Genomic DNA, 24,846 nt, shown 5'->3' on the forward strand with positions numbered 1-24,846 from the left:
TTCCAGTTGGGCACGCTTTATGTAATCCGCAAAGCAAACAAGTGAGCAGACATAATAATGTTTTAATGCTGCATTTGTTTCAAAGGAAACAGAGGAACAATTAAGTAGTTTGCCAGAGTAAACACGTACATCAGGAATATCTCATTCCCTGTCAGTAGATGATAGGTTTCCACAATTGCTTCAAGAGTTTTATTTGTTTTGGAGGCCCATTATATTGCCACTGAGTGGTAAATCTTGAAAAAGCAGAGTGTTAATTTGTTTTTAAAAGAGTATATATCTTCATATGTTGGTGATTCCGTCTTTGTATATATTTTAAAAATGCATTATTACATCAATTTTTAAAGTGCAGTGCTTGGAATCTTAAGTTTTATTTAGTTACAAGCTGCAAAAAATAATTACAGTAGCTGGCCATTCGTGTGGGGCTACAACATGAGTTGAGCACTGGAAAAGATCAAGTTGGGAGAAGTAGTTAATTTTTTACTAAGTGTTTCTGGGATGTTGATAAATAGCAGGCTGCATCTTATAAAGGCATTTCCTCTTTAATCCATGTTGATTTATGTCACTAAAACTAGTTGCATCTTGTTTTCAGGTCTATGGAAATGCAGGATCTAGCCAGCCCACATAGACGACTAAGTGGTAGTAGTGAATCCCCCAGTGGTCCAAAACTTGATAACTCCCATATAAATAATAATTCCATGACACCCAATGGCACAGAAGGTGAGCCAGCCTTTTTTTTTTTTTTTTTTTTTTTTTTTTTTTTTTTTTTTTTTTTTTTTTTTATGTTTTGTGATTTGTTTTCTCTCCTTGTTGCTTTGGTGTTCTTACAGTCAACAAGCTATGTAATGTTTTACTATTTTAGGTGTTCTGTGTTTTTTCATATGGTACAAAAAGGCAATGTTCAATGTTTGTCAGTAGTTACTATTATCAAGTTTCAGCAATAGTTTTCATTACAGGTTTATGTTTCTTTCATGGAGTTTGAATGGACTGAACAGGTAGTATGTGCAGAGCTTAAATTAAAAAAAAAAAGTCAAAAAACTGAAAAGGAAGATTAATGATGAGAGAAAAAAAGTAGGTGTTTATAAGTGCCATGGTACAAAATGTAATTTTTCAGTCTTTTTTGCTATTTTGGTATTTCTTTATGTTCTCACTTTTTGCAAGCTCCTAAGGCTATGAGAATTTTGTCAAGTAGGCTAATAAAACTGAGTGTTGAAAGTTCCTCAGGCTAGCTTGCTGCTCTGATGGAGTGGCCAAAATTCAAACAGGTGTAGTAATTCAATGGGGTAAACTGATACCTATTTCTCAAGAAGCAGTCAGGCAGTTGATAAGTTATGTTTGTTCTCAGTAGAATACTAACAACAGAACAACCTAACAGCTTTGCCAGTAATATAATACATGTATAGTACATATAATAATACATGTAATGAAGCACAGAAGGGTTTATAGACCAAGCAGCAAAAAATCTTCTTTCCTGTAACATTTCTATGGCAATAGTGGGAAGGATCACACATGGCATTTGACTGGCTTTGTGAACAGAGACTTAATGCATTGCTAGAGAAGAGAGCCAGATTCGCTATTGCTCTTCAGTCTAAATGTATAGGTAAACTGCTACAACTGTTGTAGTAAAGATATGCCTTTTTTTTTTTTTTTTTTTTTTTTTGGTAAGAACTGGGTTTTAGTAGTGCTGTCAGACTCCTTAGGGTTATGGGCATGTGTTGCATTTTTCCAGGAAAGACACATGTCAATCAAACAGATGTTGCCCCCCACTCAATTCCCCCCAAATATCTCTGTTATTCATTGTCATTGGAGTCCTTGGTAGTGGGGACAGTGTATGGGTTATCAGATTAACAGAAACTTGTGCCAGATGTATAGGTAATTTACTTTTTGCTATTGCTGTAAAAGTATTGCTTCAATCAAATGTTAAGCCATTTGAAAACACAAAACAAAAAAAAACAAAAAAACCCACCTTTTTAAAGGATAAATAAAATGTTTACTGTGCTCATGTAGTTTAAGCAGGAAAATATTTTATGTATATGAATGAGTCTTCTTCTTTTGAAATACACAAGTTTGTTATTATATTTTTTATAGCATATTACCAGGTATGTACCGCTTTTGGTACAAGATAAAATTGCCCTTTCAAATTAAAATTTCTCTAACTCACAGGAGCCTTTGTTGTAAACTTCATGAGCTTTTCTACCTTCTATATAACTTGAAGGTTCTTTTGTAGCACAGAAATAGGGGGTGTTCCTTGAAACACTGAAAGATGTTTATCATCTGACTTGACTTTTTGTTTGCCGTGTAATGCTGTGTGCATACACTCTGAGAAGTTCTTAATACTACTTTGTCAGGAAACGAGGTATATGTTGTATCTATCTATTAATGCACTGACCTCAGGTAGAAAATAAATTTGGAAATAATGTCTTGACTTCTAGGTAGGTATCATAGTTTATTGAAGAAAGTCAATTAAACCATGGCAACTTATATATCTGACGCTGGAACTTTCCAGTTTAAAATAATTTGAAGTGAATTCTACCCAGAAAGCTCTGACTTGCAATACATGTTTGCCTCCTGAGATGAAGCCAAACGGTTTTCTTTTGTCTGCCCTTTTCCCTCAGGTGACATGACCCTCCTCAGCACTGCAGACTGGTTGCTCAGCCCTAGCACACAGAGCCCCGCAGGTTTGGGTGCTGCAGTGGGCGCAGCAGGCGTGGGCACTCAGCATGCGATTTCGGATGTTGCTCCTAAAGTGTCCCCAGAGATAGCTTGTGCTTGGCCGTTCTGCTCTAAGCTCTCTAATTCGAAAATTCCTGTCTCTGATTGCTCTTAAGTGACAAAGGAGGAAAAGTTTTTCAGAGAAGCTAGTAGAATAATTTATTTCTGAATGAGATGTGTGCCAAGAGATAAAATTTGTGAGTGAAGCGGATGCGTAAGAATCTGAAGGTGGAATTTTTACTGCTAATCTGTTTTATCTTGAGAAAACGTTTTGTTAGGCTCCTTGAGCTGCTAGAGAGACTTAAGAAAGAGTGGAGTGAATGAGGCAAAAGTTTCCTATTTTTTTAATGAAGGATGAAGTGAAATTATTTTTTCTGGGATTCCTGAAGCAGAATCCTGCTGAGACACAAGTGGCTGACTGTGAGGATGCGGTTGTGAGGGCTCACTCAACACCTCTTTCTAGATGCTGCAGTGTGGTTTGTTGCACATGGAGTGGAGATGTGGGTTGCTGAATCCTCACGTGTCAAATATAATATGTGAAACCAGCTTCTAGTTGCCATGCACACATTCTAACTAAGGTGAAAGAGCCCTCCTTCTCTAGCATAAGAGATCTTCATGTGACCAAGAAGTGGGGCCTCTAGGTATTTGCATGTTATAAGTATCTTGTAAAGATATGTTAAATTTGATTTGACTACGGGTGTGATTTTGTCAGGTTTCCATACCCTGAAGCACAGGATATGTTCTCTAGATGAGGGGAGGGGAAGAAGAAAGAAGAAGGAGAAAAAATACCTGTCCCAAAGTGAAATGGCTGCATTTCAAACAAATGTTCATTAGTTCCTCTAAGGCACATTTTCAGACTTGTCTTCTATTGATGTTTTTCTGCAAGAGGATGTGGTTGGAAGATAGCTCACTTTGTGAGCTAATATTTTTAGCTTCACACTTAGCTGTAAGTTTTCAAAGCACTGAATGGGGACTTAGTTTGATTGTGATTGAGTCTGAATTTGTTCTCTACATGCAGCTTATATATAATAACTCTTTGTGTGCTTAATTTCACTTCGATAGAGCAAAATTCTTCTCTTGGCCAGGCAGCATCGCCTTCACTGATGGGGAAGTAACAAGGAAATTATAGACCTTGACCAGACAGAAATTTCTCAGGATCAAGTGCAGAGGACTAAAATACCTGGCTAAAGGCACTCAGAAAAAACAGTCCTAATATGCCAAGGTGATACTGATTATACGCTACGGTATTTGAGGTTTTTGTGTTCTCTTTGGGAGTATTTCCACAACATTCCCTCTATTGTAGAAAAGATCAGGCACTGGAAACCATAAAAATTACGGCCCTGTACAACTTGCCTAAGAAAATCTCTTAAAAAAAAATTATTGGAGTAGGGATCAGAATGTTCATAGTTTTGCCTTATCTCTAATCTTCCTTTGTCAGTGAGTTGCTGTGGCGGGTTGATACTGAAGGAGTTAAAGTAACAATAACAACGGAAGCTCATAAAATTGCCATTCATTAAGTTTTATCAGACAGCTGGTGACTATTCCAACACAGTGCCCACTTTGGTAGATACCCTTTTGAGGGGAAAGGCCATGAGCAATCAGTAAATTTGAAAGGAGTAGGAAATCTGTTTTCCACGGCAGACAACTGCATCCACATCCTGCCTACCGTGATTTTTACTTTTATCTTAAGACTGTAAATCAAATCTGATGCATGGCATAGAGTGAGAAACAGAAGCCTGTGGCCCATCGTGATGATGTTTATGCAACTGGAATGGGAAAGAATAGATGAGGACTGGGAGAAGGAGCTGTTATTTTCTGAGCAACTACTCTGCATTCATTGAAGGAGTACAGGCCTGCTACTGCCCTTTTATTTGAGTGTTCAAGAAGGAAGGAGGGAAGGCATTGTCATATCAAGTGGGAAGGGAAATGAAAAACAAATTGAAGATCAGATTTTCAAAGATACATAGAAGGGGAGGCTTCAAAGGGAGTTGGACATCAAAAATCCTTTGGAAAAAAAATGATTCTCACTCTTTGAGTACCTGCTGCAACATGAGAATGAGATCTGACACAAAGGCAGTCAAAAGCTCTCCACTATGAGGCTATCTGATTTGTGTCCATTAAAAAGGTTGTTTTAAGTCTGGTGTACATAAATCCATCTTCGGGGTTTCAAAAAGCACCGTGTGGTATGTCTGCTGTCAAGCTGCAGTATTACAGAATGAAGAAAAAATTGTTTTCAGTATTTCCTAAAGTAATGGAGGACTAAGATGTTAAAATCTATAGAGGGTGTAGAGCTGGTCGTTGTTATGGCATGTGATGTAGATTTCTCTAAGTAAATTATATTTCTATAAATTATATTTCTTGAAATTTTAGCAATACTTTGTAGCACTCCAGATAGTCTTTCAGTCTTGCAATTAAGCAATTCACATAGGTAGTGAGTGATTTTTAATTTATTCCTGTTTTTTTACATTTTTTGTATTTTTGTGCGCTTTGGGATGCAAAGTTGTGGTAGGTCATGGTAATCAGACAATCGGGTATCAGCTTCTTTCAGTGATTCTGGTTGGACTCTGGTACCTTTTAATTACTCATTTCTGGAGATCCTGCTAATTATGTATGCTGAAATTTCTATACTTGTGTTTGCAATAAGAGCTCAATGGTATAAAACTTGTAATTTTTACCTCCATATTTAGACATCCTGAAATAATAGCATCCTCAAGGTAGATGTAATATTTGCCTTTCAGTGGGGTATTAGCATCAAGAGCTATGGATACTGACTTCTTTACTCAACCCAGAAGAGTACAAGGGGACTGTTGTTTGGGCAGAGGCAAAAACTGCAGAGGTCCTGGGCTCCCGAAAGCAAGCTGGGGGTCTGTAGAGGCTAGTAAGAATCTTCAACCCAATGTCACTTCTAGAGGGTAAAAACCAGATATAGCCAATTTATGTGAAGGCAAGGGGCTGACTTGGGCTATCCTTTCTTCCCTGCTCTTCACCTTTTTTTTCCTTGCTGTATTTCATTTGTTTCCTTCCAGACTCTTTGTCTTACCTGTGCTTTTATTCTCCTGCTTCACCAAGAGTTTTCTGTCCTGAGCACATGTAGCATAAGGCTCTATTATTCCTCTTTCATAGGTACTTGGCCAGTGAAATGACTTGTCCACTTCTCTGCTGCCTCAGTCAAGTAACTCCTGTTGCAAGGCCTTGGGGAGGAGACTGAGGAGGAGGCTAATAAATGTTTATGTACTTACTCTCTTTTCTAGATATGCAACCATTTTTGAAAGAGTATTTCAGTTTCCTCCATAAGTTTTTCCTGAAAGAAAGGACCTCATTTAAGTGATAAGTTAATAGCAATACTGATTCCCGCAGGCATTTGAGGTAAACAAAATACTCCAAATGGCAAATTACTTAAAAAAAAAAAAAAAAAGGGAAAATCTTAGAAGCACCATTATTTTGAATTCATTTATTTTTGAAAGCTTCTTATAGAGATGTTCACAGCACATGTTGTTTCAGACTGTGGATGAAGCGTGGTAGTGTGAGAACACCCTTCTGAGTGTGTCTGAGGGTCCCAGAGCTCCACATGCACAATGGTTGCGCACAGGCTGTGAGGATGTCCACTTCTTTACTGAAAAACAGCCACAACACATCGTTCTAGGGGTGGTGTCTTTCCGATGGGACCAGACTGTTATGCACGTTTGTGTACAGTTGTGTGATTCTATACAAAAATGGCATGTGAAATGCCGTGTGTCATATACCTGGCCAGTAATACAGATAAGAAGGAAATCCAGCTCTGGCTGCCACTGTGCACCTGCAGACGGAGCAGAAGGAGAGCATCTTAGTCAAAGATCACACCTTAAAAGGATAGTATTTGAAGAGCCTTAGCAACTTCAGGCTTGTGGCTTGATGATTTAATATTTGCATTTGCATATTGAAATCTTCTGATGGATTTTGCTTGTCTCAAGTAGATAAAAAATCATGAAACTTGGTTACACTTCAGGGTTAGCCATGTCGTTTGACCCCTGGTCATTGAGCGAAGTACCTGTGTCACCAGGTTTGATGAAACAAGCTAGGGAATTTGCTGCTGCTAATGCTGCCTGGAGGGGAATGGAGGCCAGCACTATCCCTCTTTGTCCAGGAGAATTTGGCTTTAAGTCTGTCAGTCCTGGAGTTCAGAGACTGGCTAAATTTAGAGCATAATATTTCCCATTTAGGAAAAGTCCCACCTGCTTTGTCATTGTGCTTCTGTCTTCATGAGATAGTCTTGTGTCTTGAACACCTAAATGGCAGAGCAGGCTTGACTTCTCCATGCTGCTCTCTTGTTCACTTGAAGGCCTTCATGTTCACAGAAGGTAGTGAAGACAATCTTCTTTGACCTTAATAGCTGGGCCTGTGATGTTTTGTGGCTTTTTTGTCTGGCTTTGGTTAAAGAATATGAACGCTGTTCGTGAACACTGCAAATTGTTAAACACTGCATGGTCAGATTCCCAATTGAAAAGAGGAAAAGAAAAAAAAGGGAATAGAGTAGTCCATAACACTTCTACAAGGATTGGATTTGGATATATGCTGCCTCCATTTGCAGAGGAGAGATGCAAACATTTGGAGTAATTGGACATGTGAGTGTGAAGGGATAAGAAGAACCTTGACTCAGGTACTCTCATCTCCCAGCTGCAGTGAATTTTAATTCATGACTGTACTTGTCAGGTAAACATCCAATTTGAATCTTTCTTAGCAGCTAGGAGTACTGTCCACCCTTGTCTCTATCAAGATGTTTTTGAATTTTCTTTCTGATGTTGCACAGTAGCAGTCACAACATTTCTTTGTAAATTTAAGGTTTTTACTGCTAGATGAGGAGGTACGAGAATGTTAAAGCTCTTTCAGCTGAAATGCATAACATGAGAGGAAGATGAGGGTCATGGGTGTGCGTGTGGTAAAGCCTAAGTGTTAGCCACAGCCCAAATACTGGAGAAGTTTTGAAGCCTCTCACATCAGAGGAGGGGAAAGCAGGGAACAGTCTGGGCTTGAACTAGAATGTGCTGCTTTGAGCAGGGACTTTCTTTGAAAACCGTACAAAAATTTAGGCTGGAAATTACCTTCTGGTAGTTTCCAGACAGTGAGATTCAGGAAGAGTTCTCTGCTTTGAGAAGTAGTAACAAGTAAGTTTATCAGGCTTCATGGTCAGAAGCTGATAATTTGATAATCTGTGATAGGAAGAGACAATAATATCCTGGATAGGAATTAGTATAATGGATTAACCTGTAGACTTTTTATAATTGCAAGATTCTTCACTACAAACAGAGGACTGTTTGAATAAAATAATGGAAAATATCATCAGCTTAGAAGTTCAAGGTAAAATTTTTGTCTTGTTAGTAAAAATTATCTTTATGCTTCCAGGTGAACTTTAGGCTTCTATAGTGAGTACAGAAAGAGGATGGTGTCTAAGCAAAACAGTGTGTGAATAGAAATTGGTACATGAAGTACTTAATCAAGATTTACATGGTGTTTGGTTACTACTGTTATTTGAAGATGAGACAAAGATTGCCAAAATGGGGCAAGAGATTGTGTTTTTATGTATGTGTATAAACAAACTAACCACCACACTTACTTTGTAGAGTCTCTTGTAGCCCATGAACACTGAGAGCTGTCAGCCAGGAGTAATTTAATTTTACCCACTTTTTTTTTTGTAAAATACAAAGAATGTAACATCATAGTGTTAATTCAATTCTAAAACTGCAAAATTAAAACCAAATTAATGTCAGGCATGTTTGCAGTATTTCTATTCTGATTTAATGTATATGACATAGCTGTCAAAGAAGACGAGTTCAGTAGAGCAAGCCTTATATGTAATTAATGTAATAAAAGCAATATTTAAAAGATATTTTAAAACCTTACTTTTTTGTATGCTGGAAGGTGCAAATTTTTATGAGGTATTCCTACAATTTCTGTGTTAGGAGTAGCCAAATACCAGGTGTCAAAATCCATATTTAAAATAGCCAGCATCTCATTCTTCATAGCACTCTGTACTGATATATATGCCAGGAACTGCATGACAAGCTGTGAACTCAGAAAGTTGTTACTTGGTCAATGAACCACATTACCCTCTGGGTTCTGGTCTGAAGTTTTCTCTCTCAACAGAGTTCAGAAAATGCCATGTAAGTAATTTTTTAACCACCTTTTGCTATACAGCTGATAAAACAGGGCACATTGCACTTGTAGTCTCTGAGTTCCTCTGGAAGAAAAATCTTAACAATCTATATAACATTAGATCAGCAGTTGTGATTCTCTGAATTTTTTTCCTTTTCTTCTCCAAGTTAACATTTGTGCTATTATCTTCTACTTTTCTACTGTTCCATGTATTTTCTTACACTGTTTCTTTTTTACTCTTTTTAGAATCTCACAAATTACTAGGAGCAAAAAATAAGGGGAAAAATGCATCTTTATTGACATAGTTTCTTAAGCTCCTTGATATATAACCCAAATCTAAATCGCTAGTTCTAAATAAACACTGACTTTTTACAGCAGACTAAGAAGACATTAGTCTGCTTCCTGAACTTGTTACTGATAATCTATTACACGAGTGGTTTGGGTGGCACTAAAACTTAGTATTGCTAGATCAGAGTCTGTCTCTAGAATTCAAGTCTAATGATTCTGCACTTCTGTAAAGGTCAGTTTTGATAAAGGAGCACCAGAAATGGGAACTTTCCTGTGTCACTTTCCACAGTCTCTGCCACAATTGGGCATGGTCTTGGCTGTTACTGGCGAGCTTGCAATGTGTGTTGTCTAGATGGGGCAATATTCCCACTCATTTCCCAGTGTCATCTTGTGAAAGCTTAGGACATGTCACAGAAATGTTAATTGTCATGGAAAATGTGAAGAGCTGAAATTCAGAGGAACCGTAAGCAGCATGTGGCAGAGCCAGATCTGTGCTCGTCCAAAGCCTAGCTGCCTTGGACAGCTCCATATGTCTCTCATCATAGATGTGGATGACTCATGTGCTGCTGGGATAGACTGTGACATGTATTCTTAGGCAGTCCCTCTGCAGTTCTCTTTCCCTGTGATTATGGGGTGAAATATGCTCCATTGCAGGTCATTTTTGCCTTGGACAAACAAGAGACCTTTCTTTGCAGTAAGAGTACATGTAAATATTTCCAACAGGTGAACCCATGCCAATTCTCAGTTTATTTCTTTGTATAGCAAGATTTCATCCTTTAAAATGTGCTTAGACTTATAGAAGGAAATATGCAGTAATTTTCAGGCATTTTGATTGAAGTGCTGGGGGAATGGAGAGTTTTTCAGTACCTATTAATCTTTATTAAATTCCCAACTATCTGTGACACAAATGTTCATTAAGGTTGTGGTTGTTTCTAAAGAGGGCATTCTATGTCATATATGGTAGTTTCTGAAAAATTACTTGTGATTAACACTTTACAATAAACACTTTTCATTGCATCTGTGTGTTAGACTTACAGTATTTAGTCATTAAATGGATGGAAAATAACTTACATGCTATGTTTTTAAGAAATACCTTTCTATTAGTTATGGTTCAGATCATGAGCGTACTTTTGGAGTGAACCTCGTGGCCACCTTTTCTTACCACATTAGTTCCCCTTAGGGAGTCTCTTGGACTTCATTTGTTTCATAAAAGCTGCTTTACAGAAGTGCAGCTAATGTTCTCAAGCTGAATAACCACTCTCAAAAATGCCCAGCCTCTGGACACCGGGCCTTCTGCCCCAACCATTTCACTTCATGAAACTTTCCTAAGTGGACTGCATTGCTTGTTAATGTAGACCTAGCAGAGTTTTGTGTGCAGCTATGCTTTGACCTCCCAGGTTAGCAGACAAAAATCCTGCATGAGAGTCAAAAGAAAATAATGGATGATTAGTAAAATCTTGAGAGATTTCTTACAAGTCCCATGGAGGAGGCTTGGTGGAGGAAATAGACATGCAGAAATAAGAATGTGGACTGGCAATGAAAGGAAAAGTCTTTTGTGAAAAGAGGGAAGTCCCTCCACCTCACCCGTTCCAAACTTGGTACCAAAGGTTTCTGCTAGTGATGGTTGTAATTCCTGAACACATGTATAGACAAACTATATAGGGAGTAGCTATTAGTGCCTATTTTGCATCCATGCCAAGTCAGCCCATGCCAAGTCAGCCCCATCCTTGCTCTTTGGATCAGGATACTGTCCTGATCTTAACATTATAGACTTTTCGCTGGACTGACAGAAAGGAAAATTGTTTATTTATTTGAGGTTTTATTAAAAGTCATTAATTGTCATCACCATGACCCAGGCAATAATCTCTTGGTCTCTTTCTTTTTCACTCTCAAACAGCTGTGTTATGTTGTGGGTGCAAAGGGATAAAATGTAAAAGCATTCTTTGAAGTATTTGATGAGGACTGTGTCCTCTTTTTTTATTCAGGATTGTTGAGTATAAAGTTGGTTTTCATTTTGAGAGGAGAAATCCACCATGAGAAAAGTGTTTTACTTCATCACAAATTCTTAATTTTCCTCTGAAAAATTATTTAATTGGAAACAAAATTTGAGCAGCCCTCAGCGAAAACCATTTAAAAATTATTTCTCCTTTTGTCTTATTCAATTTGCTCTCTTTCAAGCCTGTAAATGCTGTGTGACCTGATCTAAATGCGGATCCTTATTGTTGGGTCTGTAGGATTAAGAGGAATCAGGACAGGTGCAGAGAGTTGCATGGGGACTTCTGGTTTGTTACAGTGGCTCCAATTCCTTGGGGACAGGAATAACCCTCTTGATCATCTTATATTTATGTGTAAATCATAGCTGCCTGTATTTTGCACTGTTTGTATACACAAATACAAGTAATGCAAAATATTGATAGCCATGATTTAGAACATTTTTGGCAGATTTTTGTTTTACTGACTTTGTGTTTGTAGTGAGTGTGTGTGCATGCACCTGCAAGAATATTAGGAGCATATAGACTATCTTCTGTTTATATTTCTATAGTTAAAACAGAACCAATGAATAGCAGTGAGATCGCTACTACTACTACCGCTGACGGGTCTTTAGACAATTTCTCAGGATCAGGTAAGCAATAAACAAAAGTTTTAAGCTCAGTGTTTTTTTTCATTTATTATTTTCCTATCCGGTGTGGTCTAAACCTGTGCACCTTTCTGAAAAAGCCTTTTTGTACTTTCCAGCTTATGCCTATTTCTCTTCATTTTAGTATAAATCTACAAGAGTTTTCCCCAAATAAGGAGCATTACAGTATCAGGCTTATTAATGTCCATTGGTGTCCTTGGTGGGAGTCTCACTAGGGAGTATTCTAGCACAGAGTAATTACTTTTTGTTTTCTGTGAGTAAACATACATGCCTCTGTGATTATTATTCTAACTGACGGGTAGGTCTTCCTCACTTATTCTAATTTATTGTTACCAAAGTATGCATTCTTTTTCAGGCTTCTTTTCTTAGAGGAAGCCAACTACATCTTAGCTTCTGACATACAGGATACATTGCTCAGTTTTGCACACCTGTGGACTAACTGTGCTGTTTCCAACACGTTGGTTTTATGGTGCAAATCACATCAGAAAAGGTTGCAATAATGTATTGCGGGATTACATTTCCATAGTAGCAAAATTTGGCATCTCACAATTAGTCAGACTCCTGGTAGCCAGCCCTTTCCTGGTCTTGTCACAGCCTCCATTTTCTGCACAGACTGTTGAGTATGAAAGCATCAAGCCTGAAAACCCAAGGAAAGATTTCTAAGGTGTTTTAATTGTCTGAAAGAAGAAAATACGGCGTGTACCTAATAGTGGCTACATACATGTGTGGTGATCTGAATGAAGGTTGGACTGTAACATTTGGCATATCTGCAGCCTCACAGGCCACAGAAAAGAAAAATTATCCAATGTAGAAGGCACAGAAAGAGGCTCTCTGCTTCCCTCCCAGAGTGTGAAGATGATGGATTTTCCCTGTAGCTGGCCAGGAAGGGGGTAGCTGGTGAGGAGTAATTACGCTTGCCTTGTTTATTTCCAAGCACTTAGCCATAAGGCCTGTTGTTTCTCGGGCTGTCTGATTTTACAGTAGTCTCATAACCCGCCGCTGACCCTTTCCTGCCAAAGGCTTCCGAGCCCACCTTGGCACCTAGAGGAGAAGTGACATGCAGAGAGTAACCAGAGAGGGAAGGGCTCCCAAAAACATTGCCCCGAGCAGAGTGGGCCAGCAGAGCTGCCACGCTCTGAGGCTCTGAGCAGCACCCCGAGATGCTGACAGAAGGGAGCTGTGTTGGTGGGAGGCTCCGTGTCAGCAGCGCTGCTGGGGCTGCCTGGGGAGCGGCTCACAGTACAGCCTCCTCCGCTTACTCGTCTCACTAGCAGCATCTGCACCTCGGATGTCCTTATCCTTATCCTTATTTGAAGGGCTGAAAGCATTTTAGACAGCAGATAAGGTGGAAGAAAATAGACATGTAATAAGGTAATACATAGTCTGTATGAGGAATTGGGGGTTTTTTTGGTTTTTTGGTTTGTTTTTTTTTTTTAGAAAGGCGCGTGCTCTGAAGCGGGCCATATGTTTTCAATCGAGGCACGCATAAAACTCCTTCATAAAATGTAGGTCTTAAAAATTCTAAAAGTTAATAAAATGTTGCACTTGAGATATCAACAATCCTTTGAAAATATGAAGGGAAATGTTTCCACCAGGAAATAGGTTGTTTGCATTGAAAATGTTGCCTGTGTGCAACCAAAGAATAAACTATGGCTCAGGAATTGTACAGAGGGGCAATTTAGTATTTGAGATTTGCAATCAAGATTTTAATGTTAAGCATTCCTGTATAGTTCCTCATAAAATATTATTTTCTATCTAAGGTATCAATGATATTTGAATTTAATTAAAATCTTGTTAATACTCTGAAATTCTATTAGGAAAAATAATATTTATCTTCGGTGTGTGTATTTACACTTCTGTATGCTTTCTTTTCTCCTTGGTGCAGCAATTGGAAGCAGTGGTTTCAGCCCAAGACAAACACACCAGTTCTCCCCACCACAGATTTACCCTTCCAAGTATGATCTCTTTTTAAAATAATAATAGTAGTAGTAATAATAATAACTGGAATAGGCAGATTTTAACCTCATTTAAAATAATAATTGATTCCATCTGTTAAGGCATAATTTAAACCGCAGCAGCTTCTGGGGGATTTTTTTTTTTTTTTTTTTAATGCTAAGAATGTATTTGAAAAATATTTGTAAAGTTCTTATTTCACTTATTCTTTGATTACTGATTTCTTATTGTTTTGTCTCTTAAAGTTTCTGTTGTCTAGCACAGCCTATGATTGTGTGTTAATGAAGCAGCAGGATTATAATAAGGCTAAAAATAGGTGCACGCATGTCTGTCTAATGCAGTGTCTGTCCTATTTTCTGTCATTTGTAATCAATAGCAGACCCTACCCACATATTCTTCCCACCCCGTCTTCACAAACGATGGCTGCATATGGGCAGACACAGTTTACAACGGGAATGCAACAAGCCACAGCCTACGCCACTTACCCCCAGCCCGGCCAGCCCTATGGAATCCCTTCCTATGGTAAGAAATCACGGCCCTGCTGTTTTATTCCCGAGGTAAATGTTCTTTTAGATCAAGACTGTGTGACCCTTAGGTTAGTACTTAGTGGGACAGCTGTGCCCTAGAGCTTTTCTTGTGGAAAACTGTTCGTTTTCCCACCTTGGAATGAGTGATGCTTAATTTATGTATTAAAGAGATAAAAAAATACTCATGAAAATGAACCCATTTTGTGATCAGGAGGAGAGGCTCATTAGCTTTTTGTTGGTGATATCAAAAATACAGCAATGAAGTGGGAAAAGAGATCTCGGGGCTTCCATGACACAGGCCCAGCCCCTGGTGACTTGCTCAGGGCTCTGCTCCCCAGCAGTGCGTGAGGTTACATCGGGATGTTAAAGTCTGAATTTCAGCTGATACAGATTACTAGAACCCAGATGAATCTGTGAGGCTGTGCTGATTTTCAGCTGGCAAAAATACTGCTTCAAAAATGCCTCCATAAAAAAACCCAAACTCTCACTTTCCAATGTTTTAAAACTCCCTGGAGGTGAAAATTGAGGTAAATTGCCACTAATACGCTGTCTGCCTGATGAAGGAGATAGTACTAAGTAGCAAATATTTCCCAAAAAATTTAATTTAAAAACAAGCTGCCATGGGTGAGACCATTTTCCTGCCAGACTGTCTGCTGGGAGACCACATAGCAGTGCAGCAGCGAGGATGCGTTATTAGAAAATAGGTCTTATATTCCTCGGGGGGAATATATTAAAAATATACAATCCATATGCTTTGAGCAGTGTATTTATAAAAATACATTCAGATAATATAAGTTTTATGCCAAAAGGACAGAACTCACCATGCAAGCTGTTCACTATAAAATTGTTAAAAGTTTTAAGTGCAAAACTGGTGAGTGTCTCGTCTTAAAGTCTGCAACTTGAAAATCCACTGGATCTCAAGTATATCCTATGGCAGATTACGGTGAACACTAGGTAAAAGAAATACATTATTTTTCCCTTTATTTGAAAATAGGTTTCCAAGTACAAATTGGATGTTTCAGTTTCAGCTTGAATGCACATATTTTAAACTTACACTGTGAGATTGGGAATATTGGACAAATGCACACACATACACACACACACAAGAGCTCTTGTTGCTGATGAGAGCTTGTCTGCTAATTCCATCTGGATCAGGTGGGATGATAACAGACAAGCCTTTTCCCCACCCTGCTTTTGTTGACCTGTTTCTCCTGTGGATAGCTCGCGTTCATACTTGGCCGACTGCTAGGCTTGGGCAGCCCAAACAGTGACTTTTTTGTTTTTTGCTCGGTTCCTCTGGATTAAATCCTGACCTCACTGAAGTCAGCTCAAAAATTCCCACTGACTTCAGCCAGGCCTTGATTTCACTACTTGAGTTTAGCTGCCTCACTGTCGTCGGAGCTGTAATTGAGAGTTGCTTTACTTGGCAACTGCTTGTGGGGGTTAACATGCTTGCCTGCTCTTTTGTTTTGGTTTGGTTTTTTTGCCTTGTCCATCCCCCATGCCTAAGACTTCAGATAAATTTGCAATGTTTTACACTGCAGAGCTACTTTTGAGCACTGAAATCCTCAGCTCCCGAGCGAAGAGAATTTTTACATGTTTTGTTCTTTTTAGACCTGTGCCTTGTGGCTGGTGCTAAGGTGCTCCTTGCTGGTGTATTTTATAGGAGTAATATTTAAAAGCAAATAACTATTAAAAAGCTGCGGGACTTAACATATATTTTTGCATATTTAAGGCATGCCATATAATCTATGCTCCCAAATGAAATTGGGGCGCATTAGGACACTCATTTGCAGTAGGCAAGAACTGAAGCCTTCCTTAGAGCCAGAATTCTACTCTTTGATCTGCAGTTTAGACCGCATGGTACACTCTGTCTTGCCTTTCTTTCATCCAGGCAGAAATCTTATGGCAGTATAAAGGGAGAAGACTTATGCCTATATGAAAGGAAAAACTGAGTTGAGGCTCCTTCCTTTTTGTTTCTTTTCTCTGGGTCTAATGGAAGAAAGAGTATTTGTGAGTTCCTCTATAAGCCTGCCTCAAGTTTTCTCTCTAGAGTGGAGTTTGGGAAGGTGCTGTCTCAACGGTAGCCTCTTCATTTTTCCAGTTCCCCACCTCCACAGCCATGCAGCCATGCAGGCAGGAAGGGGGGTGGAGGGGAATGCCATTGACAGCTGCCGCCCTGGGGCTTCTGGCTCTGCTTCATCTGCAAAGCCCCTGAGGAGGCTGGAGAATTTCCTGAAGCTCTTTCCTCCTGCCTGCTCCAGCACCAGCATCTAGCAAAGGCTTTGCTTTCCAAAAAGCTTCTTTGCTTTCCAGATCTTGGCAGTCCTCTTGCGTCACTGTCCCTTCCCACTTCCTTGAGTACATTAGACTTGGGAGGAGGGAGCATCAAGGTTTGATGAGTGAAGGCTTTCTGGATGAGAGCAAGTGTGAGAGTAAGTCCCAGGAGATGAAAGGCTCTTCATAGCATGGAGGTTTGCAAAAGGGCATGTCAGTGCCAAGTTGTCTTCACTCAAGTGGCATCCTCCTACTGCTGCTTTTGATCATCTCCTCCTGCTCCGAGATGGAGAGTTGGATCAGGCTGTTACAGGAAATTTAGACTAGAAATTTAATGCTTGATTTAGTTAAACTTTCTCTAAGCCATATTTAATCAGCATTTCAGAAGTCCTTAAACAGATAACAAATAGGGATTTTTGATACCAAACCATCCATAGCAGGAATTTCCCCTTGGAAATGAGGTGTCAAGATTCATAATTTGAACTGCTTAATTGTAACATGAAATAAAAGAATCAAGTAATCGTCAGGGAAAAACAAGCAAACAGGTTTAGCTCAGCAGTTAGAAGGTCTGGCAGAAGGAATTAGGGTTAATTAATGACAACAGTTGAAAAATTATTACTTAGATGGTAGAAAATATGCTGCCATTTGATTTGGGGAGGTGTTGAAGTTTTGCCAACAAAGTAACTTCTGAGCCCTCTCCTACCTTGAAGCATTGCTGAATATTGTCTAAAGAAAAATGCAACCAGGAAATGGACTTAGATTAACAGTAATTTTCAAAGGAATGTTACTAATTCACACTTAGTTAATTCAACTCAAACATTGCTGGTTTCTGAACAATGAGGTATCCCTGACTGCCACAGTGAAACCTAAGAAAATTGTATCATTACTTTGGCTATAAGTGTTTTTAAATGATAGTTCATGTTGGGACAACCTTATAATTAAGAGACAGAGGCTGAATTGTGTGCATTTCCTCAGTGTTTTGCTTGCTGGTATTTTCTTGCTCATTGCTTTACAAATTGAGGGAAGAATCACCGAAACTGGGCAGCAAGTCATTCATTGATCAGACTTCGGATTCTTTTATAACTAAATTTAGAAATGAGAGAGTAATGTGGTGTGTAATGGATTTCTCTGTCAGTGTAGATTAATGACTCTGCTATGTTTTTCCCAGTTCAGGAGATTGCTTCAGGAATAGTTCCTGTCTCTTAGGTGCTTATTTGTTAAGAACTGAATTAGTTTTTAATTACCTTTGAAAAATCATCATTGCATTTAATACTGCTAGTTCTCTTTATCCACTTCTAATTCTTCAAAGAAACATTCTTGGAGCTGTGTAATTTTCATGTAGGGATAATATACAATGCAATTCTCAGTTATGTCGTTAATGGGTAGATGGCAGGAGAGCTTGGCTATGCTATGCTTCATTAAATTCATATAAAGTTGCTAATCTACCTCTGTGTAACGTCATGAATGTATGGAAAAGTTTGCCTCTGGCAGGAAAGGAAAAAAGGAATAATGCAACTTCCTGTTCATGTATAAATTTCTTTTGCAGTTATTGGAGACATAGTTTTGAATTTAACCTCTCCCTGGTGAACTTCAGTCTTCAGTGTGCTTTTAGACTGCCCTTACCCTCTTAATTTGTGCATGCTCTCAATATTTGCTCTCTCAGGCAATAGTAGGTATATGTTAAAATGGCTGTTAATTAAGTGATTTTATTTTCCATCCCTGTTTGAATATGAACAAATAGATTTGCTGTCACTAACTGATTTAGGTGCATTGTGGGCAGGCATCAAGACAGAAGGTGGATTGGCACAGTCACAGTCACCTGGACAGACAGGATTTCTAAGCTACGGTGCCAGCTTTAGCACACCTCAACCTGGACAGGCTCCCTATAGCTACCAGATGCAAGGTCTGTATAAACAGATACTACCATTAATTAGATACAGCTCATGCTATGGTGGGGCTTTTTCCTCCTTATTTTGTTATATTCCTAGAATAAAAATGAATGTTTGCTTGAGCACTTAACTCTGGTTTTATTGCAGTTGGAGATGAAATGATGATTGCCTTTGCTGAGAAAGCAACAGGCCAGCTCTCAGCAGTTTGGAAGATCCCTTGCTTCATTAAATTTTAAATAGTGGAGTGTTCTAGTGTTATTACAGTAAAAAAATGTATCTCTGAATAGCAATAGTGTAGCAAATAGTGAATGAGACAAAGCTGGTCCTGTAAAACGTGACAGGATTATGAATTTAGGAAGTGCCAAATATAATTTGACACCTGAGCATGTTCGAGGAGGGAGAAGATAAAAATACCTACTGCAGCTGTGGAGGTAGCTAAGTAATGATTGAAGTCTGTTTCTTTGAAGTCTATTTAAAAGCTTTTAGTCCTTGTATGTGCAGGCTATTATTATCAATTATATTTTGTAGCTGTACTTTCCTGTTTAGTTGACTTAATGTCTTTCCACCTTGTTCTCCCAATTCCTTTTCCCTCTTCGGTATTGAGAAGTCACTGGGTGTGCCTGGTTGTGGATTGTTCACCACTTAACAGATATTTTAAAAAATCTTTGTTTACCAGAAATAGAAAATTTGGGATGTCTGCTGCAGGCCTTTTCACCCCTGACTTTGGCAGTAGATATCAGGTGTGTTGCGGATTTTGGAATTGTTGAAATAAGTCATCAATCACAGAAAGGGACCACATTGTTTATAAGTTTAGCATCTTTGTATATTATCAAGCTCAGTCTAAACTGTGTGCTACCAAGTAAACACTACATGAGATGTCTTGAGGCCCAAGTGCTTTCACAGACTAAGTGAATAAGGTTTTGCTTTTGTTCCACAGCTTTAAGGATATATTGATCCAGTCTTTTGCTCGGACACAAGAGAGATGTTTTCTGTGGCATTTTTTATATCTCCTTTTTAACTGCGTGTTGAATGGCTCCATAGGGCAGAAGTGACCATCTGACATCTGAAATATTGCTGACTTATAGTATATCTGACAAGCAAGAGGGACAGGACCAGAGTAGCACATGGATTTTCATCTACATGCTGAATAGTGATGATGATCTCCTCATAAGAGTAAATATAAACAAAGAAGGTCACTGGTTTTGCTTTCTGCAGGCAGCTACACAAAAAAACTCAGACAACAAGCACATATCCACACCCACATCCCACCACCAAAAAATCCTGCTTCTCTGTAGGAGAGAGCTCAAAATACTTGCCAGCAGCAGCTAAAATGAACTTCTGAATCAGCATATCAGCTTTTAAGGAACTGATAATTCATAGTTTCTAGGAAATAGTGTTATTGAAAAATCATGTCTGTGCTGCCTGTAATTTCTATTGCAGTAGTGCCTTCATGCCACAGTCATATACTGGGATCCCGTTGTGTTAACTTCTACAGGCAAATAAAACTATAGTCCCCATAGGAGCTGGAAGCTAAAATTAAACACACAGGCTAGAAGATCCTAATGAAACAATAAAGCTGACACTGTTTTTGTATAATAAACAGTTGGCACCCCATACTGGTTATCTAACAGATCTGAAGGGGTTTTTTGTAAGATATCGAGCAGAGGGATGTCAATAAAAAGGGATTTTAGGCAGGACAGGGAAATAGTTTTGCAGGTGTCTACGGGAAACTCATTCAACAGCGGGAGGAAAGAGGGAGCAGCATAGGGTAACGCAGAGAATGCTTGGAAAATCTTAAGTGAATACTGTAAGTAATGTGAATGCTGGCATTAGTAGTGCAAAGCTATAACTCTGTCAATAGTCTGCGTAGAGTCTGCCATAAAGGGTATTGCTTTAATTGTTTTGCTATATGCAAAGTGTGTATAAGATCAGAAATGTCAAGCTCAGCAAAGGGTGACAGTTGTCAAGAGATGGAACAGTAAATCTTGGAAAGAATTTCAGCTGTATACTTTGAGAGGCGAGGATCTTAACATATTCTGCAAAAAGAAATATATTAAAGATGACCCAGTTGTGGAGCTCTAATAAGAAATGGATCAGAAGCTTTGATTTAATGATGGAACTGTCTGCAGGACTCAGGGAAGAGGGGATCTTAGCCTGGATTCTGCTCTAGATGTACTGTGCTTGGACTGAGAGCTGCTCACCTGGGGAAGTCAGTGGATCATTGACAGTCTGGCTTGGGCAGAAGAGCCACAGGTCAGAGTTGGAGGGTCCCTGTGGTGTGTATGTCCTTTTTGTTGTGCTCATAACAGCACAGTATGTATGTGAGGGAAGGACTGGTCTACAGAAACCTTAGAGACTATAAGAATGGAAATAAGGAGAATATTTAAAATGAAAGGACTGGTGGAGTCATTAGTTGCTAAGTAGAAAAGAATCACATTGCTGAACAGGTCTTTCTTGCAGTTAAATATTTGACAATATATGTCTATACTATACATGAGAATATATGTCTTGATAATATTTTCATTAAGTTAACTTTTCTATTTCAAACAATTCTAAATTGACTTAATTCTTCTTTTTGATTGAACAGCTGTTAAAAGTAAACAGGAACATTTGTTTCCCTTTCCTGATTTAATTTTGGAAGGAGAACCTATTCATAATTTCAACTATTATTTAAGGACAAAATTGATTCTCATGACAGAAGACCGTGTTAGTGCTGCTGCTGTTCAGTTGTTTGTCCAGAAACCTCCAGAGAGGAAAATGAGTTTATTCTCCCTTTTCCCTCTAGCAGTATATGGGCAGGCTGCAGCCTCAGCCTTGTCACAGCCTGCAATGGCTGTTCTTCATCTCCTGCGTGCAGCTGCTGAGCTGCTAAATGGAGATAATGGATCCCACAACCTACTTCACAACGGAGCGTTACATGACAGCGCGCTCAGGGCCCTGCTGGCATGCTTGCCTGCGGCATAGGGGATTTCCTAGTGGCCTTGCAGTTGTCCTGCTCGTGTTCCCTGACTGGGGTTACCTCGCACTCCGATGTTGTGGAGTTAATTCTGGTTGCTCTGCCTGGGATGAATGTCTCCCTGCAATGTAGAGACGCTGCCTCGCGGTGCGTGTGCAGCCAATTAAACCCAGTGCTTTTCCTGACCCTGCTAAAATTACAGCGTCATTAGTCACCAAACAATAGTGGGGGGAGAGGCTGCCAACTTACAAAAATTATAAGGAGAATTGCTGCCTGTGACTCCTTGCTAAATTCACGGTGGTAATTGGATTTTTATTTGTCACAAATTTATAATCTCAATTAGGGTGAATGCATGGGAGAGAGGGTGATAAGAGGACTCAGGCAGTTCTGCCACCCTTCTCCCCACTCCCCTTCCTCCCCCAACTTTATTTAACGAGTGTGTTCCTTAAGCTGTTTTTCATATAAGTTGCTTCATAGATGTTGAAAGACCACTTACATGACTAATGGCTGTGGGAATGGGCCGTTGTTCCTATATTGGCAGAGTTATAAGGATTGCACAGTGAGGATAAATGGAGTGGAGAAGGACTGGGGGAAATAGCAAGGAAAGAACTCCATTTGCGAATGTCTTGTTTGAGTCTCCTTTGATTGTGATAAAAAGCAGGGAGCTTTTACCCTCAACCCGAGTACCCTACCACTGGAAGGGTGCTAGACCTGTGATGAGCACTGGCGTTGTTTTAGTTACCAAGGCTGTGATGATAGAGAATAACTATCCAATTGGTTTGGGAATTCAACCGTAAAAAAGTAAACGTTAAGGTATTTGGTTATTATTATACAGTATAAAAATATTGTGCTGGATGGCTAAGCAGTTACTAGGACAACATGGGGGAGTTTGCCAAGGATTTTTAAACACTGTAAGCAAACGGAAGAAACCTTGAGTTTAAATAGCCCATCTGGCCGTCTAAGGCTTTCCCAAGAGAGCTGCACAAAACTTCTGCCACATACATTGTACCCTGATGATAGACATAGCCCATGGCAAGGGGACTGAGCTAGGAAAGCAAATGGGCTTCTGTGGCCAGTACACGGGGGAGGACCTTATCCCGTGCCTGCGGCGGCACAGGGCACGCCCCGCGCCTGGAGCGCGCCCCAGTCCCAGCAGGGTCCGGCCGCCTTCCGATACTGACTGGGATTCCCAGCTTTAATGTGGGTCAGAGCTCTTTGCAAAATAGACCTTTGACCTGCAATTTACAGCTTTTATCACATTTTAAAGCTATGTAGCCGGCCAACTTAGGGCAGTAAATCTCGCATGTTTGGTAGTGATTCTCATTTTTGTGTTTGCTCAGCTATGGCAGGATAGCGGCTCTATGCCATGTTATGGCTGAATATTTAAAAAACAATTTGCAAAATCATGAGTATTTTGAAAACAGCTTCAGGCCTGTAGTTCTGGGTGGCCCACAGAGCTGTTTCTGAGAAACCTGCTTCATGTTTGTTACGGTCTAGGAGACCCTTACCCCTCCTCCATAGAAGCCAGTGCTGACCATGAGATGAAAGAGAGAGATCTGTGTGTTAGTGTGTGTGTGTGTCTTTGTCTGAGAGGGAGAGATGCTGGCTGGCATGTAATTACTTTTCTCATTTGCTCTTGCAAATTATTTTCCAAACTTTCTGAGGAAAGATAATGCATTCCTCAAACAAAGTCTGGAGTTTTTTCTGCTCATGAGAGGACTTTTATATCCTTTTAGAGTGGCTCAAACTATGCAGCTTTGATACCTGGGTTTGAATGTATACTGCATCATTCAAAAAACCCTACAGAGAAAAAGAAGAGACACGGTTATTTGTATTCTTCCACCCAGAGCGCTCTTAGAAATAAAATATAATTTCAAAGTTTTGCAATTTAAAATATTTTTCTGTTCTCTTTTGGCTTTTGTGTTTGTTACAATAGAAAAAATAACATCTGTTTTCCAATTTTAAATTAAATTTAAAACAACATGTTTTTCTCATTAGTACTGTTTATCTGTACTATCTGCTAAACTTGGATGTCAGCTCTTCTGCTGAAGTAATCTGATTTTAGTTCACAGGATTAGTAGCATCTATCAACAATTAGAGATTTTGCACTAGTAGAAGATAGAAGAGGAATGTTTACAGTAATTTCATATGTGAAGTTTAAGCTTCATCCTTTACTCCCACTGCTGTAGGACTTCTCATCTACTTCTTTGAGGCTTAACTTTTATGTGTTTTTAGTAACTTTTGCAGTCAAAACATATAAATATTTTTCCTTCTGACTTCTCATAGCTAGGATACCTACTGCTTAGGTGGTTTTGATGGTTTGGTTTTTGGGGTTTTTTTATGTTTTTGTTTTTGTTTTGGTTTGGTTTTCTTTTGTTTTTGTTTTTGTTTTGTTTAAGAAAAGTAAATAGCTCACAAATGTCTTTCAGGGGTTGTAGTAAGTACAGACCCCCTGCATTCTGTCCTCTTTCGATTTGCAAGAAATATCACTTCTCCCAATGAGTAACCTCTTTTTGGATTTGGTTGTTAATTGAGTTGTGTTGGGTGCATCAGAGGATTGCTGCATCTGTGTGCCTGACTCCCTGTTGATTTTCATCCCTCCTTGTCCCCTTTGCTCACCTGCAAGTTTTGCTCCCAAGGTCTCTGTATATCTTTGCACTGAGGCAGATTTTGGTGGCGAGGGAGGCTGTAAACAACCTGTGCACTTTAATAACCTGCACTGGCTGGTGCTCTCCCACTGGATGAGTTCAATAGGTTGCTTCATTACGGACTTTGTGATGGCTTATGTAGCGTCACCCTGTGCACCCATATGTCTCAGCTGGTGGCTGTGTCACTCCTGGGTTATAACCAGCGAGGGCAAGACAGCTGAAAGGGAGTTGCTGCCCTTTTAGTGGAACAGCTTCTCAGGTTGGGTATTAAACACGAGCCCCATCTGTCTATTTTTGGTGGCTCATGAAAGCTGGAGGAGGGAGATGAAGGCAGTAATTCAGTCTCTGGGCTAAATTCCTTCTTGGGTCTCCCTTCTCAGAGTGGTACTTTTTTTCTCTTGTGTCATGCTCGGTACGCTCTGTCAAAAGTTTGCAGCCCAAGGCTGTCTCTGATCGATTAGTGAGTCCTAATGGCTTTGCAGTTGGACTGAGCTGAGAGGATGCAGTTCTCAAGGGTGGGAGGAGAAACAGAACCACCACGCTTTCATGAGGCGAGGTGGTGTCTCTCTGGACACGGCTTGCCCTTATTGTTCAACAACAGCAACAACAAAAAAGTAAAGAAATCCTCATTACTTTCACAGTGCTGGGTGTTATTTGTGGGGTGAGATAACCTAATTTTCAATTAGAGATGAGGGGGGTCCAAAATATCTCTCTAAATTTCAAGGGGTTTTTTTAATTGCAATAATGAAACACAGAGTGAACTATGAATTATCACTTTCCATGTATTAACATGTTATAGAGTTGAATCGGTCAACATATGGGAAATATTACA

At 39.4% G+C, this 24,846-nt stretch overlaps 1 protein-coding gene across 11 annotated transcripts in view; it reads left to right on the plus strand.

The window, feature by feature from the left end:
• EYA1 (EYA transcriptional coactivator and phosphatase 1) overlaps positions 1–24,846 on the plus strand; it is a 146,777-nt gene that overhangs the window by 62,850 nt on the left and 59,081 nt on the right. For 4 of the 11 annotated variants that reach the window (XM_040060879.2, XM_040060933.2, XM_040060942.2 and 1 more), the window contains exons 3-8: positions 590–717; positions 2,613–2,675; positions 11,669–11,749; positions 13,650–13,719; positions 14,094–14,239; positions 18,287–18,424. In XM_040060879.2, the coding sequence (XP_039916813.1) occupies positions 590–717; positions 2,613–2,675; positions 11,669–11,749; positions 13,650–13,719; positions 14,094–14,239; positions 18,287–18,424 (626 nt within the window). The remainder of the gene's footprint in view (positions 1–589; positions 718–2,612; positions 2,676–11,668; positions 11,750–13,649; positions 13,720–14,093; positions 14,240–18,286; positions 18,425–24,846) is intronic. The other 7 variants (XM_040060893.2, XM_040060888.2, XM_040060899.2 and 4 more) reach the window with 7 other exon arrangements.

The sequence above is a fragment of the Hirundo rustica genome, chromosome 1 (genome assembly GCF_015227805.2).
Source record: "Hirundo rustica isolate bHirRus1 chromosome 1, bHirRus1.pri.v3, whole genome shotgun sequence".
NCBI classification, from domain to species: domain Eukaryota; kingdom Metazoa; phylum Chordata; class Aves; order Passeriformes; family Hirundinidae; genus Hirundo; species Hirundo rustica.